Source organism: Rutidosis leptorrhynchoides, chromosome 1 (genome assembly GCF_046630445.1).
Source record: "Rutidosis leptorrhynchoides isolate AG116_Rl617_1_P2 chromosome 1, CSIRO_AGI_Rlap_v1, whole genome shotgun sequence".
In the NCBI taxonomy this organism is placed as follows: domain Eukaryota; kingdom Viridiplantae; phylum Streptophyta; class Magnoliopsida; order Asterales; family Asteraceae; genus Rutidosis; species Rutidosis leptorrhynchoides.
Genome location: NC_092333.1, coordinates 593,236,989 through 593,256,553, shown reverse-complemented (window position 1 = coordinate 593,256,553; position 19,565 = coordinate 593,236,989). Strand labels below are relative to the sequence as shown.

At 33.5% G+C, this 19,565-nt stretch overlaps 1 protein-coding gene across 1 annotated transcript; it reads right to left on the bottom strand.

Moving 5' to 3' along the window:
• Positions 1-9,508: 9,508 nt before the first annotated feature.
• On the bottom strand, positions 9,509-12,871 carry LOC139883584 (strigolactone esterase D14). The gene is made up of 2 exons (XM_071867747.1): positions 12,409-12,871; positions 9,509-10,224 (listed from the first exon to the last, which is right to left on the bottom strand). Exons 1-2 carry the CDS (start codon positions 12,795-12,797, stop codon positions 9,771-9,773), a joined length of 843 nt encoding a protein of 280 aa, XP_071723848.1. The 5' UTR covers positions 12,798-12,871; the 3' UTR covers positions 9,509-9,770.
• Positions 12,872-19,565: the final 6,694 nt, after the last annotated feature.

The window sequence follows — 19,565 nt, the reverse complement described above, 5'->3', positions numbered from 1 at the left end:
GAAAGTTTTTAAGTTAGGAAAGTTTCCTTATTTAGAAAGTCAACAAAAGTCAACTGAAAGTCAAAGTCAACTGAAAGTCAACTCAAAAGTCAACCTTGGTCAAACATAGTCAACGTTAATTTGAAAAGTGTAAGTTATAATAATAATATAAGTTATAATGTTTATTAAAGTTAAAAGTGTATAATTATGTCATAACATAAGTTTAATTAAATAAAATGAAATATTAAAGTTAATATAAGTTGAAATGATATAATTAATATAACATAAGTATTTAATTAATTAATTAAATATTAGTCATAATATAAATATTATTAATTAATAATAAATTTTAAATCATATCATAAGTATTATTAATTAATAATGAATTATTAATCATATCATAAGTTTCTAAATATAATTATTAAATCATAAGTATTTAATAATTAAATCATAATTAAATAATAATTAAGTCTTATAATAATTAAATAATTATTTAATCTTTATTATAAGTCTTATAATAATATTCTTATAAAATAAATTTAATACTTATCATAAGTATTTTCCATTAATAATAAAAGTGTCATTAATCATAAGTTAAATTAAAAGGTTAATTAAATCATAAATAATAATTTAAATGATATAATAAATATTTATATCATAAGTCTTAAATAATAATAATTACTTCTTTTATCATAAGTAATTAATTAATAATGAGTTTCATTATTTTTATCATAAGTTTTAGAATTAAACATAAGTTTTAATTTAAAAGTTCATCGGGTCGTATCTTGAGCCCCGGGTGTCAATTTCTGGCGAGCCTTATATGCATCTCCGCCAATTCAAACCACCCGACACAAAGGTGCACTCAAGAACACACCAAGAACAGTCCACAAGTCATGGTAATCAGCCATGACACCACTTGGACCTTCAATTTACTCAAAACCGTGTTTTAGTCGTACCGGGTGAACCGTGGCTCAGATTTAGGTGACCCGAACATGAAAGTTCGTCCCACCATCAGTCCTAACACACTAACACACCCTAAAGACACCAAGGAAGGTCACAAAGTCGGACCAAACCTGTTTCATGTCAATCCACAATTCAATTTTAACAAAATAGTAATTTGATCATAACTAGGGCTCCGGGAATCGAAACGACATGAATCCGGAGTCTAAAATTAATGTCTTGATGAGGGGAACTCATTTACATACTTTATTTTAACATTTATCTCAGTAACAAACCCAGAATACACGAAATAGCTGCTGTCCAGGATTTAACAAACCGAAAACATGTGATTATGAGTACATCTATGCATACAAACACCATTACAATAATCCACAAACATCATACTACTAAATAATCATCAAAATACAGTAAATAAATGAAAAATTGCAAATTCTAGGGTTAGGGTTTATACCCTAATCGAGAAACGATTTATGTAATCGCGTAGAGAAGAACGAGAGGAACACGAATATAGTAATCAATCCTTGATCCAAGCTTTAATTTTAGATGATGATGGTGATATTGGTGATGAATGGCGACGGCTAGGAGGGAGGAGGAGGAGAGAAAAATTGCAAGTTAGGTTTAGGAATTATTTGAGAATTAAAATTATGTAAAACAAAAAATGAGAAGCAAAAGGGATACACCCCCCTCCCTTATTCGGCCGATGGGTGGGTTGTGGGGTGGGCCTCATGGCCCAAATTTGAAAAACGTGTAATTCCTGATGGCCCGAAAGCCCGAACGAATCCCGAAACGCGAAAACATGCTTACGCGATTAAAAATCCGGAAAGATAACAAACGCGCGACGAAAATAAATATAAATACACTATATAATAATATGATCTTAAAATATCATATTTAAAATATTTAGGATTTAAATATCCCAAAAACGCGTCCGTTGGTTTGAAAACCGAAAAGATTCGCCGGATGGAAATCCGCGAGACGTAGAAACGTATAAATTAAAATATGAATACAAATATTCACATAACACATAATAATTAATATATATATATATATATTATTACAAAAATTATAATATAGGTCATAGAAATGACGTGGCACACTAACAGTTAACGGTCGTTAAATAATTAACGGAAAAGATAAAGGAAAAAGTAGGGTCGTGACACGCTCCGATTTTGTTTGTTAAAAAGAAAAACGGATCCCTATGAATGTGCATCGATTATCGTGAACTAAACAAATTGACGGTTAAGAACCGATATCCTCTTCCCCGCATCGATGACCTCTTTGATCAACTACAAGGGTCTTGTGTATATTCGAAAATCGATCTCCGCTCGGGTTATCATCAATTAAGGGTTAAGGGGTAAGATGTCTCCAAAACCGCTTTTCGAACTCGTTATGGTAGTTATGAATTCCTTGTCATGCCGTTTGGTCTCACTAACGCACTGGTGGTGTTCATGGATCTTATGAACCGCGTGTGCAAACCGTATCGTGACAAATTCGTTATTGTGTTTATCGATGACATCTTGGTCTATTCTAAAAGCGAAGAAGAACACGAACAACATCTCTGACTTGTGCTTGAACTTTTGAGACAAGAACGACTCTATGCCAAATTCTCCAAGTGCGAATTTTGGTTGAAGGAAGTTCAATTTCTTGGTCATGTTGTAAGTGACCAAGATATTAAAGTCGATCCATCAAAAATCGAAGCCATTACTAAATGGGAGACTCCTACTACTCCTACTCACATTCGTCAATTCTTGGGTCTCGCCGGATACTATCGTAGATTCATCAAAGATTTCTCTTTGGTCGCTCGTCCTCTAACCGCGTTAACTCATAAGGGAAAGAAATTCGTTTAGGCGACCGAACAAGAATCCGCATTTCAAATCTTGAAAACGAAGCTAACCACCGCTCCTATCTTGTCACTTCCATAAGGCAACTATGATTTTGTTGTGTATTGCGATGCCTCGAAATATGGTTTTAGGTGTGTGTTGATGCAACGAACGAAAGTCATTTCTTATGCTTCTCGACAACTCAAAATTCATGAACGAAACTACACGACACATGATCTTGAACTCGGAGCCGTTGTCTTTGCACTAAAAATTTGGAGACACTATCTTTATGGAACCAAGAGTACTATCTTTACCGATCACAAAAGTCTCCAACACATCTTCGATCAAAAGCAACTAAACATGAGACAACGAAGGTGGATCGAAACCTTAAACGATTACGATTGCGAGCTTCGTTACCATCCCGGAAAGGCAAATGTGGTAGCCGATGCCTTAAGTCGAAAAGAAAGAGCGGTGCCTCTTCGTGTACGAGCTTCAAACATTACCATCCACACAAACCTTAATAGCCAAATTCGGGTAGCCCAAGATGAGGCTCTCAAGGATGAAAACGTTTCACACGAGCTCTTGAACATTCTCGTCTCTCGATTCGATGTTAGGGAGACCGGACTTTGATATTTCGCCGGAAGGATTTGGGTGCCTAGCTATGGGGATCTACGAAGTCTTATTTTAGATGAAGCCCATAAGTCACGATACTCGATTCACCCCGGTGCCAATAAGATGTACCACGACCTTAAACAACAATATTGGTGGCCGAACATCAAAAGGGACGTAGCTACTTATGTTGCCAAATGTTTGACATGTTTCAAAGTCAAATCCGAACACCAAAGACCGTCTGGGTTACTTCAACAACCCGAAATCCCGCAATGGAAGTGGGAAAGAATAACGATGGACTTCATCACCAAGTTACCAAAGACAACGGGCGGTTATGATACCATTTGGGTTATTGTTGACCGTCTCACCATATCCGCACACTTTCTCGCTATGAAAGAAACCGACAAAATGGAGAAACTTGCACAACTTTACATTAAGGAGATCGTAGCTCGACACGGTGTACCTTTATCGATTATCTCCGACCGAGATGGCCGTTTTGTTTTTAGATTTTGGCGTACCTTGCAAGAAGCGTTGGGAACGCGTTTAGACATGAGCACCGCATATCATCCTCAAACCGATGGGCAAAGCGAACGCACAATTCAAACCTTAGAGGACATGTTACGGGCTTGTGTTGTCGATTTTAGAAAAGCTTGGGACAAGCACTTACCTCTCGCCGAGTTCTCTTACAACAATAGTTATCACGCGAGTATTAAAGCCGCACCTTTTGAAGCGCTATATGGCCGAAAATGTCGTTCACCTCTTTGTTGGGCCGAGGTAGGCGACGTGCAAATCACCGGACCCGAACTCATTCACGAAACCACCGAAAAGATCGTTCAAATCCGAGATAGGCTTCGGACGGCCCGGAGTCGTCAAAAGTGTTATACCGATAAAAGACGCAACGACCTCGAATTTCAAGTCGGTGACCGAGTAATGTTAAAAGTCGCACCTTGGAAAGGTGTAATCCGTTTTGGGAAACGCGGGAAGCTAAATCCGTGGTATATTGATCCTTTTGAAATCTTGGAGCGTATTGGAACCGTTGCTTATCGTTTAGATCTTCCGCCTCAATTGAGCTCCGTTCATCCTACCTTCCATGTATCTAACTTGAAAAAGTGTCTTGCCGAACCCGATATCGTCATCCCTCTCGAGGAGCTTACTATTGATGACAAACTTCATTTTGTGGAGGAACCGGTTGAAATTGTGGATACCTCCGTCAAGACATTGAAACAAAGCCGAATCCCGATTGTCAAGGTTCGTTGGAATGCCAAAAGAGGACCCGAGTTTACTTGGGAAAGGCAAGATCAAATGCAAAAGAAATACCTTCACTTATTCCCGGTTCCGGAAACGCAAGATTTCGAGGAAGGAACAATGACTACTATGTAACGACCCGTCAAAATCGCTATTGACGCGACACGTTAATCATTGATTCCACAGTGAGGTTTTGACCTCTATATGATACGTTTTGATAAAATATTGCATTCATTAAAATAAGTGACTTTCTAAACATAGAAAGTTATAAACATGTGGGCGAGTGCTTAGGTATAAGCAAAACCCCGAAATACATAAGTCTTTAATATACAGGTTGACATCACAGTCCAATTATTTATTACACAACGCAGTTTTATTTTGAATGCAATAAACTTTGTACAAAGCATGAGAGACTCCATGCAGGCAACAAGCACATCACAGCGGAAGCATTCTAAGGACCTGAGAATAAAACATGCTAAAAAGTCAACACGAATGTTGGTGAGTTATAGGTTTAATTGCTCGAGTCATAAACATATATAAAGATAGACCACAAGATTTCATCAAAAGTTTATCAATAGATTCTACGTAACAGAGCACCCTGGTAACTAAACTTAACGCTATAGTGATAATTACCCCATTCGTTTTAATACACGCAAACCAACGTGTCTTAAACTCAAATAACATACGTCCGTTAAAAGGCTAGCGCTCTAGCTCGGACGTGGATGTCAAGCCCTATGGATCCATATACAATTATTCGCGCCCACCAGTCCATATCCTATGTACTGGCAGCTACTAGTTACCAAAGCTAAGGGATTTTCGGTTTAACTCAGTGTAGAATTTAGTAAGTACTTGTGTCTTATCGCGTTTAAAATAAATTGCATGTATTCTCAGCCCAAAAATATTTAAAGTATTTAAAAAGGGAGACTATAAACTCACAGTTCAATATTGCGATTCAATATTGTAGGTAAATTGCGTAGACGTAATGATGGAATACGACTTTATGGTTGACCTTGGATTCAAGAACAATACCCCGAACAATACCCAATATTTCCTTAGCTTAAAACGGTTTGAAACCCGAATTAAAAATACCCTTGAATATTGAGAGATAATTGTGATAAACTTCGTCGAACAAACTGCGTATTTATATTACTTTTCGATTTACTGTAGCTCATGCGATCGCATGAGTTTTCAGTATTTTTGCCATGCGATCGCATGGCCGCCTTTTCCGTTTTTGTTTGCTAGTTCGTCAACATCAAATAGTGTTTACTGTAGCAAATAGTGTTACTGTAGCAAATAGTATTTTCACTGTAGCACTGTAGCAAAATACGGTTTCACTGTAGCAAATAGTTTTTTCACTGTAGCAAATAGTGTTTTACTGTAGCAAATAGTGTTTTGCTGTAACAAAGTAATTTTTAATGTAGCAAATAGGGTTTTACTGTAGGAAAGTCGTTTTTACTTGTACATATATATATATATATATATATATATATATATATATATATATATATATATATACACATATAATTGTTCATGAATCGTCGAGAGTAATCAAAGGTAATTGTATATATGAAACAGTTCTAAAATTTTGAGACTCAATCTAACAGACTTTGTTTAACGTGTTAAAATAATAAATCGTATAGAGAATTGGTTTAAATAAGTCAAAAATTTTCGGGTCATCACATACTACGCCTACTTAAATTTCGGGACGAAATTTCTTTTAAGGAGTAGGTAATGTAACATCCCGCCTTATTCCGTTTACTTTTTCTTTTAACTATTTAAATTCCGTTATATGTTTATAACATCTCCCGTTAATACGCGTTTTAAAAATATCTCGTTTAGGTAATTCACGCACCCGAATGAAACTTGAGGGACCATTGTTGCCAAGTGACCAAAGGTGTGACTAGGTCAACTAGTCAACACCCTTTCTCCACCATTTATTAATTTCATTTCATTTTCCTTTTCTCTTCATACTTTCCAATTTTCTCTAAATTCTCCAAACAAAGAATTCATCATCTACAACAAATCGATCAAGCTTCAATCCAAACAAATTACATATTTGGAATCCTTGCAACTTCCTCTTCGATTCCATACCGATTTCATTACATTTGGGTAACTTTCTAAAATCACTAGATTTTGTGTTCTTGATGTTTTTAAGTTATAAAGTTGTTAATTAGTGTCTATGACTCAAGTCTAACATGATTATATGATTTATATGCTCGATTTCGTTATTTGAAGTAACTAGCTTGAATATGAACTTTGGTGTGTTTGATTTGGTGATTTGGTTGTTTGAATATTATTAAATGTTATAAATGCATGTATTAAATGTGTTTCTAACATCACTAGCTTCAACTTGATGTGTAGGTTGCTTGAGAACACACCATAAACTTGATTAGTGATTTTGGTGAATTTGGGTTAGGGTTTGATAAGCTTGAAATGAATATTTGATGCATTGAATGCCATGAATTATTGTTAGTAAGTAGTTAGTTGTATTGTATGCTCGATTACCTACAAAATGGAGTGTTGTATGTATGCATTAAATGCCCGAATCATAAATGTGCACTTATCAAATTTGAGTATTAAATGTGTGCATTGATTGATTATTTGATTTGAAAAGTCGGTTATTGCAAATAATGTTTTCGGTTGGTGAAATGTGCTTAGTTGTCTTCCTTGTCAAAAGAGCTTTCCAACAATATAAGGTGCGAGTCATAAGTGTTTGCGGTTTGTAATTTGTGTTTGATCGAAGTTCGAAAAAAAGACTTGAACAATTGAGACTGACTAGGTACCAGCACCCGTTAAATGCCGCGGCGCGGCAGCCTTGGGTCGCATGTTCAGGTTCTGACCTACATGTCAATTATATGAAAAATGTTTGGCACCCTATGGACCTCCGATTCACATGAGACTTGTTCTAACATGTTCATATATGAATAATTAGCACAGAAAAATAGTTCAGGACCCGACCCGAACGCGTTGACTTTTTCGTTGACTTTGACCGACCAAAGTTTGACTTTTTGTCGAACTTAACCAAATGATTATGCGATCTTTCTAACATGATCCTATACTTGTATCTTGCATGAAACAAGACAATTTGATTCACATGCTACATAAACGAGTCGTATTGAGCCATAGGACTAATTGAACATCTTTGACCAATCGTGACTATCGTTATTGATACAACCTATTTGTTTAGGTCAAGACTAGCATTGTTCTTTGCACACGTCACTTGTCGAATTACTTATTTACTCTTGCGCTCAAGGTGAGATCATAGTCCCACTTTTACTCGTTTGAACTTACATTTGGGATGAGAAAACATAAACGTTTCTTTTTAACTAAGTGAACACAAGTACAGGAAAACAAACATTCTACATACGAGTTTAGAACAAAATCCTCAATTCGATTATCATTAGTTACACTTGCAGGGTGTAAGTGTAGGCGTGAACTTATGTTGTATGGCCATATGGGTTTGACAAACCCTCATTCGGACGGTTCGCTACCGTTATTCGGATGAAATATATTTTCGGGAAACAGTGTATGTTCTAACACTATTGTGATGGGGTACTATTGAAGGAAACGTTAAGCCTTGATAATTGGGTGCTCGTGAATATTAACTTTTAGAATGTATTACTATTTATCAATGATGCAAAATCTTGTGGTTCGACTTACTTTTACTCACTTACTTACTTAAACCTATGATTTCATCAACGTTTTCGTTGACAGATTTCTATGTTTTTCTCAAGTCCTTGAACATTAGGTGATACATGCTTCCGCTCATTCTTTTTGATACTTGCTTTGGATGTCGAGTATACTTGCATATGTGGAGCGTCTTTTGACTACTTTAAACTGTGTCGCACGTGTTTCATTTGTACTTTAAACATCGTTATGTATTAGTTATGGAAACTACTTTTGTAAACTTTGAAACATCCACACTTATGAAATGAATGCGACATATTTTCGGTCAAACTTTGTCTTAAAGACTTATGACCATGTAATGGGACCTACGTAGACGGCGCCGTCAAACATGATTTGGTCGGGTCGCTACACTTGTAAGCACGAACCCATTTCCCGTTAACTTGTATGGTGTTTAATATTCTGGCAAAAGAGTCAGTATCCGTGAAGCTTTCAAAACGGACATACCCGAAACGTTGACCGCTCGACAATCTCTTATGTGCAAAGTACACGTCTTTGAGATTCCCGTATTCCTCAAAAACTCTTCGGCAATCGTCACGAGACCATGTATCCGGAAAATTAAAGATCAAGAACGAAGTTACTCGACTATCACTCGACTTTATGACGAAAAGCCGTTTGGCTTCGACATTGAGATTACATCATCGTCCGCCAGAAGATTGACCGGAGGAGATGATGGGTTTGGGTAATTAAGCAGAGTAGTAGTAATTCATATTAACGAGTGTTTTTCATAACGTTTTAACACGAAAATTTACATAGGTAATTAAGCAAATATTCTCACACACACTTGCAAGTTGTATGCACGTAACTTTTATTTACTACTAAGTTTAAAAATTGATATGGCATCAAAGTTTCCAACTCACCTACAATTAATTTATGGGTTTCGATGAGATTGGGGTTTTGATCTCAGTGTGTAACTTGAAAAGAATTTATGAGTTAGGTGTAACTTGAAAGGATTTTTGGGTTTCCAAGTGTCTCGTATTAATCCCTGTATTATCAGTGACACATATCGCATTATTTTTTGCTTATTTATTTGCTTATTAATTTTTTTTCTTTAGTTTTTTTTCTGGCTCAAGTTTTCGACTCGTTTTGCGAACAAATCAATCTTGAGTCGACGACTTGTTTTGCAGGCTGGCCGAAATTGTGTATCGTTACTATTGTACATAAACGTCCGTGACCATTACGGGTTTTCTGTAGAGTTGATAAAAAGCATATTTGTATTCAAACACTACACCACACCTTTGATTAAATTCTAAAAGTTGTACACATTGACTAAAAAATCAACAAGTTCACAACAATCCATGGCCACAGGAACATGTTAACATATCTACCATAAAACCAACTCCAAACTAACACACATTGATTGCATACTATTTTCACATGGACAAACCCCCAAAATAGAAACAAGCAAATACATCCAAAAAGACCAAGTAATTTAAGTACTAATATACCCTTAATTCCAAAACAAACTGGTATTCACTCTATCAGAGTTTTCGACAACTCAACGTTCATCACTCGATCAATGATTTCAAGAAACTGATTAGGGGCTGTAAGTTGAGGAAAGTGTCCAAGAGTATCAATCATCTCAACCGTCGATTCTCCCTTAATCGTTTTCTTCATATATTCGACGACTGAGATTGGAACCACAATATCATTTGTTGTTTGAATTATAGTGCATGGTATTGCAACTTTTTCTAGAATGTCACGATGATCGGATAAGAATACAGTTTTCGCTATCAAAAGGCCAATCTCGGGGTTCATTCTTTTAAGACATTTTTCGAAAACCTTGAGTGATTCGGGGTCATTTTTGTCAATAACAAGGGATGGAAAGAAGGATGCCCATTCATTGTAGTTGGACTCTATGCTTGTGAATAGCTGCTCAAGGTCTTTTAGATCAAAACCTCCTTCATAGAATTCAGAGTTTAAGTACCTACAAAAAAAAAAAAAAAAATTAATAAGTTATACAGTACAATTCATAACCTTTTATATTTTTCATTTTGTAAAAATATTACTCCGCAATAAACTAATTAATTTTAATTAATCAATGATTTTAAGGAATAAAAAAGCATCATCAATCACGGCATGAAACATGATAAATAAATAATGCACCCTGAAAATTGGGTAGTCATGAATCATGTGATATAGTCTAAAACAAAACGGAGTATTTTAATTTAAAGAATTTCATAACTAACCGTCTTTAAAGAGAAACTTTATTCTTAATAATCATTTACCATTATTTCATTATTGTTGAAATATAATATGATACTGGTAATGGTATTTTAGTTTGTCGTATGGGATAGTCAAGGGTATATATGTAGTAACTAATTAATTATAATTATTATTTAGTATTTCACATAAATTATTAAATGTATGTAGCTCTAATAATTATTACTCCGTATCACATAAAAATTACTCTCCGCCCCAATCAGAGTGTTTCCAAATCAAATACTCGTACAACTTATTGTTAATTTGCTAATGCAACTTATTGTAAATGCACATATATAATGGATTTATCAATAAATATGGTAGAGTTCTCGCGCGATAACCTTTACCAATCGAGTTGCATCTCTTTTACTTAGACTTTTAAACAATAAATTAAACAGTTATAATGAAACAATTCAAAGTAGCAATATGAACATTTATAAAGAAACAATCAAGAAATGATATGAAATACGTATTATTTATTGAAAAGGACTATTTTGAAATATTTTAGTGGTGACGTACGATTTAGGTTATTGCTGTTTGGTCTCTTTCAATATTTCCAAATATTAGCTTTTCTGATAAGATCCAAGTATTGTCCAATCAACGCACAACGTACTACACGCCATTGCATGCATTAATACTTCTACAGTCTTACTAACTACGTTCACACAAGTGACAAGCCCGTTTCCTCTTTTCATATTAAACATTCAATTTAATAATTTAATATTATAGTTACAGGTTTTCTTTTAGGGGGATAATTCTCACACACACTTTTTTGATCCTCACACACCTATTTTAACCTTTTACTCTTCTAATAATACTCAATTGGTGTGTGAGGATCAAAAAAGTGTGTGTGAGAATCATCCCCCTTTCTTTTATCATATGAAATATTTATGTAGACAACATCAACAGTATATCATGATGTTAAAAAAAATAAGAAATAAAAAAAATAACATCAACAACCAAATTTATATTCCAACATGTACGAGATAATCATCTATTCCAACATCTTTTTAAAAATTTATTCTCGTTAAAATATTAACAATTTTTTGTAAGTATATAAAAGTTTGTCTTAGCTCTTTAAAAGCAAATTAAGAATGAAAAAAAAAATAAAAGAAAATAAACGAACATTGATCACCTCTCCATATACTTGTTAGTGATTTTGCTTCGGGTGTATATATATGTGTGGTTGTAGAATACTAGAATATGTTAAATACCGATCACAAACTGAAAGATATATTTTTATAAAAAAATTAATTAAGTAACTAAAATGATTTTCTTTTGTCTAAAAAGAAAACATTATTCGAGGACGTTAACTATATGGATGGAGCCAGGGGGAAACTCACAAACTAAGCCAGACGGCCGGCCGATCGACCAGCTTCAATTATTTAGTTAATATAATTGTTTTCTTAGTCTTTAATCTAATTTATACTCTTAATCTCTTATTAGTTCCTCCACAAATATATAAACGATTTTGTATACATGTTCTCACATCTTCACCTATCCTATACTCTATACCATTAAATATAAACGGATAAGATTTTATGTTAAGTCTACTTAAAGATGCTAAATATTCATAACATACTAACATAGCCAACTCGTTCTGGTTGTCTCGTGACCGTTTGTCACTTTTTTTCGGCAAATAACTAAGTAATATACTGATAGTGAAGTTTGAATCGAAGACATACAGTTCTTGTAAGGATATCATCTCAACCACTACGTTTTATTGGGATGATTTTATTATACACCGCTAATATTATTTATTTTTTATTATTTTATACAAACTACATCGTGACATCGTGTGTTACGTTTATATATATATAGTCTTTGTTTATCCCTAACGTTCCTAGATTTAGAAAAAAGAACGTACGCAAGCGTATGTGTGTGTTGAGTATATGTTTAGGAAGCATACCTCGGAGATGGTGAAACAAGGATAAGTTTCTTGAAAAGATGAGGCTTTTTCACCGAAGCTATGCATCCGATCATACCGGACATCGAGTGGCCAACGAACACAGTTGAATCTAAGCTCAACTCCTGAAGAAGGTTGATTAAGTCTTCAGAAAAAGCATCATAGCAAGTATGCTTACTCGGATCAAAGAGAGTATTTGGTTCTTTAATAGCGCCCGAAAAGCACCAATCGAAAACAACAACTTGGTATGTTTGAGTGAGTATAGGTAGAACTTTGTCCCAAAGAGATTGGTCTCCACCATAGCCATGAGCTAGAATCATAGTTTCTTTCCCTGAGCCTATGATTTTTGCATTCATGGTGGTTGATAGGCTTTTTTCTTGCTTGATAACCATAGTTGTTTTGATCTTTTAGAAGGGTGTAGGAAGATGAGTGTGTGATTGAGGGGGAGATAAGGAGGGTTGTGTTTTTGGGTGTGTAATTTGAAGTACCGAGTAAGTTTATATAGAAACAAAAGGGGTACATGATATGACAATTGATGGGTTCAAGTATAAGAATATGTGGATAATAATACAAAATTAATGTGTGTATATATGTGCATATGTATGTTATCCTTTATTTATACATGTGTATTTATTTTTGATCATGCATAAATTTTCCATAAAAAATATAATTCATAATTTACGTATAATGTGAAGTTTAAGAATTTTAGTATTTAACTCTTTGGTCTGATTACCATGAATAATCCAGATCGATATGATCATATTGATGAGATGGCTAAATGGTTAAGTCCACCATCAATGACGTTCATCTATCGATGGCCCTGTAAAGGTTGTAGGTTACCATCGAAAGTGACTGACTTGTTATCCTTGAAGATGAACAGTGATGATGTTGATGATTTGCGTAACTAAACTTCAACTGTAAACGGATTCGACAGAGTTTAGACTACATAAATGTTGTATATCATTATAAGGGTTTAGGGTATGTATTTTTAGGCAATCCCTAACTCTATAATCTTCCAAGACCATGTCAATCCTTTCCATAATTGACATTTCCGAATATCGGATATAATTATGCAAAAGATCTTATCCTTGATTGACAAGGAATTATTAACCGACTTCTGGGGAATGCGCATGTTTTTCGTGTATCGCTTAATTACCGCGCATGAGGATAGATTCAGTCAATGATTCAGTGTTGAATGCACATTGACTTTGAATATTCCATGCATAATAGCGTGATTATATATGTGAAATCCGCGGATGCGGATATGCGCATGATTAAGTCCTTCCAGTTTGGTATTATATGCAACAAAGCGCATGATATTGAACTCTATAAAAAATAAAGTTAAAAAAAACTACTCTATAATAAGAATTTCCAAAAGACGACAAGTATTTAATGTCTCGCTTGCGGGTTTACGTATACGTGTATCTTTTGATTTCATTCTTTATTTTTGCTTTATTTAACTTTGTAATAGAGGAAAGTATAAATTCCGTTGTGATAATTTGCTCTTAAGCCGTTGTAATTGTTTTTTATTCCTCTCTAGCGTCTTGCGAAAGAGGTTTTATTTATATAATTAATTATGTTGGTGAAAAATAAACAAAACTAATTGCAAGTAGAAGAATGATAATTGATAAATGTAACTTTAAGGGCAACATTTACGTATTTAATAAAAAGTGTTAATTTTTTATATTAAATAACTTAATTTCCAATTTTAAATTTATGTGTCAATTTATTTATGAAAATATGTAATTTTATATTAGAATTATTATTATGATTTTACATTAATGCTTAACCGTAATCTTTAATATATGATTATCATTTTACTTGTAAGTACGTATGTATTTATGTGTATACGTAATGTACACATAAAATGATATGCAATTGTGTTTTAATAATAAAGTTTTATTTATAAAAAGATATGATTTTTTAACCTACCTTATTAACCCTTATATACTAAATGTTAATTTTATTAAAATAAAATAAACTAATTCTACCCGAATTTATAACGGGCTCTATCTTCTCGCTCGGTGCGAGTTAAATTTTTTCGAGACCACCGTTCAATTACAAAAAATCTTACGAACCCAACGGGACTAACTATACGCGAAACAGACAATTTTTAAAAAATGCTAAACCCAACGACAACTCGTATCTTCCCGCTCGCCACGAGTTAAATTTTTCGACGGCAGCGTCAGACTCGAAATAATTTTATGAACAAAACGAAACTAACCACGTTCGAAACGGTCACTTTTTAAAAAACGCTTAACACAACGACAACCCGTATTTTTCTGCTCGCCGCGAGTTACATTTTTCCGACAGCACCGTTACACTCTAAAAATTTTATTGAACAAAACAAAAATAACTACGTTCAAAACGGATACTTTTTAAAAAACACTTAACACAACGACATCTAAAACGGCGCTTAACACATGGACCATGTTTCACTCTATAAATACACAACGCTACGTTAATTATGAATACGCAGCCCGAAAATTCCCGCCGCAACGCGCGGGCCGGTCCGGACTAGTTAACCTACTAATCCACCTACCAAATTAAAAAGTGACATGTGTCTTTCCATCTTTCCATTTTATATTATTCATTAATTAGTGGTTAATCTTCAATATTATACCTAAACTACCCTTCTTAATTAATTAGTATTATGCTTCTCTAAAACAACCTTAATATTTTACGATTTCTCGATCTCATTGACTACAAAAGTTAAAATTTTAACTTGCTACTCTTTAAAACCCTTTTACAAATTCATGTGTTTATATATATATATATATATATATATATATATATATATATCCGTTACTTCAAGATTATATTAATTTTAAGAACTAAATAATGTGGAGAATTGAAATAATCAAAGACTGAATTTTTCGTTTGAGTTTGGCAATAAAAGTTCTCATTTTGCATTTCAATAAAATAAAATAAAATGATTAACAATAAATATTTTAAGAAAAAGAATTATTTTAAAATTTTAGGTTTTCGGTTTATACTTTAGGTGTTAAGACGTAAGGTCTAGGGTTTGGGGTTTATGCATTGGGGTTTAGAGTTTAGGTTTGTTTAGGGTTTAAGGTTTAAGGTTTAAGGTTTATAGTTTAGAGTTTAGAGTTTAGGGGTTAGGGTTTAGAGTTTAAGGTTTAGGGTTTAGAGTTTACGGTTTAAAGTTTAGGGTTTAGAGTTTAGGGTTTAGGGTTTAGGGTTTAGAGTTTAGGGTATAGGGTTTCGAGTTTAGGTTTAGGGTTTTGGGGATTAGAGTTTAGGGTTTATAGTTTAGGGTTTAGAGTTTACAGTTTAGAGTTTCGGGTTTAGAGTTTAGGGTGTACGGTTTACGGTTTTTAACGACCCGTCAAAGTACACTTGACGATCATCGTTATCTTGGTCCCACAACTTGATCATAACTCTAAATAAATTTAATAAATAACCTTGCATTCTTTATTTAAAAATGATTTCCTATAAAGGAAACCTACCAAAATATGTAAGTTTAGAAAAACCATACATAAATACTTAACCAAAAGTTGACTAAAACAAAGTCAACAAACACCCACAATTTAATGTATCAAAATAGAATGCAAGTTAATGTTTAACAAAAGCTGTCATCATAAATATGCAGACTCTCTAAGCACAGCGGAAGCAATCAATCATGAACCTGAGAATAAAACATACGAGTAACTGTCAACAAAATTGTCGAGTGAATTATATGTAACGACCCAGAAAATTTCAACCAAATTTAAACCTTAAGCTTTATATGTTTCCGACACGATAAGCAAAAACCTCAATGTTGAGTCTAGAAAGTCTAAAATCTATATTTGGATGACTAGATACCCTTTTAACCAAGCCTGACGATTCACGAACAGTTGTTGTATATAAAATATTTATTTACATATATAAATATAAATATAAAGATATATATATAATTAGTTTGTAAACATTAATAGCATTCGTTAATTGATTCAACTGATACATATGTAAGTTAATCTGATTGTTCGAGAAATTTAAAAATATGGTTGTTATAATAATATTATTACTTTCATTATTATTATTAAAATAATTATTATTAATAAAACTTTATATATAAATTGTTATATTATTATTACTAGTAAAATCATTATTATCATTAATAATATTAATATTATTATTATTATTAGTACTTATATTATTATTAATCAGTATTATTAACATACTTATTATTAATTAGAATTATTATTACTTATATATAAAAATATCTTATTATAGTTTAATGTAAATACAGATATGTTACGTGTATATATATTAATAGCAGATTAGGTACTTGTTTCTATCACAGGCTTCTTTTCTTATCCTCTTCTGTTTAAAATTGATTCCTGCTGTCGATTACAAATGCAAAAAGACAACTGAGTAACTTGGAATATTAGACAAGAAGCATTCGATTCTTCCAGTACCATTATCAATTATTTTTTTTTTTTTATCAACTCAGTTTAAAGAATTGAACCGAAAATTTATATATAAATCGTCCCTCTTTCTCTCCCGTGAATACATCACCACCACCCGTCACTTTGTAATCACTCTCTCTCACCATGACCACTGATCCATTCTCCTTCTTCGTAATCACCTATCACTACCAACGGCTATCATCACTCTCATCACTATCTTCAACCGTAACCTTGAACCTCCGGTCACCTTTACAACCACCAACAATCACCATAAACCGGCATCAATCTCCACCACAATCCATCGTGAAATTCAGCTGGGTTTTTCTGTTTCTGATTTCTTATTCGATCACCACCTTAACCCACAATAAACCGAACACAAACACCATCGAGTCATTTGAAACTCATTTAACCACTCTTAAACCACTCCACCGTAAACAACCTTCATCACCACCTTTATACATCACCGAACCTCCAACACTTTTCACCACCATCATAAACAACCACCCTTAACATGTACAACCACCTTGAAATCCACCACTTTTATTTTCGAACACCATAAACCACCGATTAACCATAAACCACCACAAAACCTTTAATATGTTGATGTTAAAACCCCATTCGTTGCTTCTGTATACGTCCATCATCGACCACCCCAACGACCGCCACCACCTTCTATTTATATTCTTCATCTCGTTTCTACTGTTACTATGTTTTTTTTTTTTTTCCGTAATCCAATACCCACCCCTACGAGAGAAATGATGAACGGAAACCATAAGATGATGAAGAAGTAACGAGTCAATGATGATGATTATTAATGATGATGATACGTTACAGAATAACCCCACACCCCACTAATCTTTTATTCAAGTTAAATTACAACGTGTATTTTTGGAAGACAATAGATACTGTGTAATATCGAATATATATATTTAAGTAGGTCTTGAATCAGAAAAAGCAAAGCAGAGTAGACGGTTTGGTGTAATTGTATGTAACGAGGGGATACGAGTTCGAATCTCCACTGTGGCATTATTTTTGGGAAAAGAACCGAAATCTGTTGGACCATTTATGATTTAGTTTTACGATGGGCCGAGTTGCTGTTAGGCCATTTAATGTTAGTTGGGCCAGTGAAGTTGGGCCGAGAATTTAGTTATCTGTTGGACTCTTTAAACGGGATACAGATGGTTATATATTTATTTCGGTGAACTAAAAACAGAAACTGAATTGGTTCGTTGGTCTTGGGTGTTGATGGGTTAGCTAGGGGTCTCGGGATCGAGTCCCTCTTGAAGCATTTTTAAAAAAAAAAAAAAAAAGGCTTTTTCCTATTAAAGGTAGTCTAATTTTTTTTTTTTTTTATTATTATTTATAATATCATTTTCATTATTATCATTATTATTATTATTATTATTATTATTATTAAGGTAAGTAGTGATATATTTGAAACTAAATTTTTTATAAAAATTACCATATTTATTATTAGAACTATCATCACTATTCACTATTAATATTAAAATTATTATTATTTTTATCATTATTATTTTTATTATCATCTTTATTATTTTTAACACTAATAATATTTTTATCATCATTATTATTAGTGTTATTGATATATCAAATAAGGATATTCTATATAAAAATATATTATTAATTATCTAATTAATGTATATATAAAAATAAAAAAATAAAAATAGCTAAGTTAGCTATTAATAAAATGAACAAATTACTAAAATAACAATTAATAATGATACCTAAACTTGTTCGATTATCATTATATGTGTTAATATAGATGTTAATGATATAGGTTCGTGAATCCGAGGCCAACCTTACACTTGTTCAATGATGTTATATGTATTTTTACTACAAAATACATTAGGTGAGTATATAGTCCCACTTTTAAACTCTAAATATTTCGGGATGAGAATACATGCATTTTATGATTTACGTTATGGACACAAGTGATTAAAAATATATATTCTACGTTGAGTTGTACCACTGGCATACTTCCCTGTAGCTTGGTAACTAATATTTACAGCGGTATTGTAAACGCGAATCCTGTTGATAGATCTATCGGGCCTGACAACCCCAACCGGACTGGACGACCAGTATTCAACGGTTGCACAGTACTTCGTTTTGTGACTACACTTGGTACAGTGTAGTAAGATTTCATATTAAAGGGAATATGCGACGTGATTAATTGTTAAGTATGGTTACCAAGTGCTCAACCACTTAGAATATTTTTATTAAAATGTTTACATATGAAATCTTGTGGTCCATAGTTATAACGCTGCTAGCAACAAACCTATATATCTCACCAACTTTATGTTGACGTTTTAAAACATGTTATTCTCAGGTATGAATTAAGACTTCCGCTGTGCATTTGCTCAATTTAAGGACATTACTTGGAGTCGACCATCGCAATGGGACCAAATGTTGAAGATATCGTCCGGATGGATAAGGACGGGTCTTTACAGGTGGTATCAGAGCGTTGGTCTTAGCGAACCAGGTCTCCCATTAGTGTGTCTAACTGGTAGTTGTTAGGATACATTAGTGAGTCTGGACTTTGACCGTGTCTATATGTCAAAAGTGTTGCTTATCATATCTAGTTAGAAACCAACTGCTTATCATCCTTAGGAAATTTTCTGCGTATCATTCTTAAGTCTAGACACGTCTTACTGCATTTAGTGCATCGATAGTGTATAGACAAAATTCATATTTTAGCATATCTGTTACTTTGGACTTTAGTTGACATCT

What these genes read in the sequence shown, in the direction of transcription:
- LOC139883584 (XM_071867747.1), bottom strand. Translation starts at nt 12,797, where the DNA reads ATGGTTATCAAGCAAGAAAAAAGCCTATCAACCACCATGAATGCAAAA. An exon ending in CTTGTTTCACCATCTCCGAG is followed by an intron (nt 10,225 to 12,408) that starts GTATGCTTCCTA and finishes TTTTTTTTGTAG; the next exon opens with GTACTTAAACTCTGAATTCT.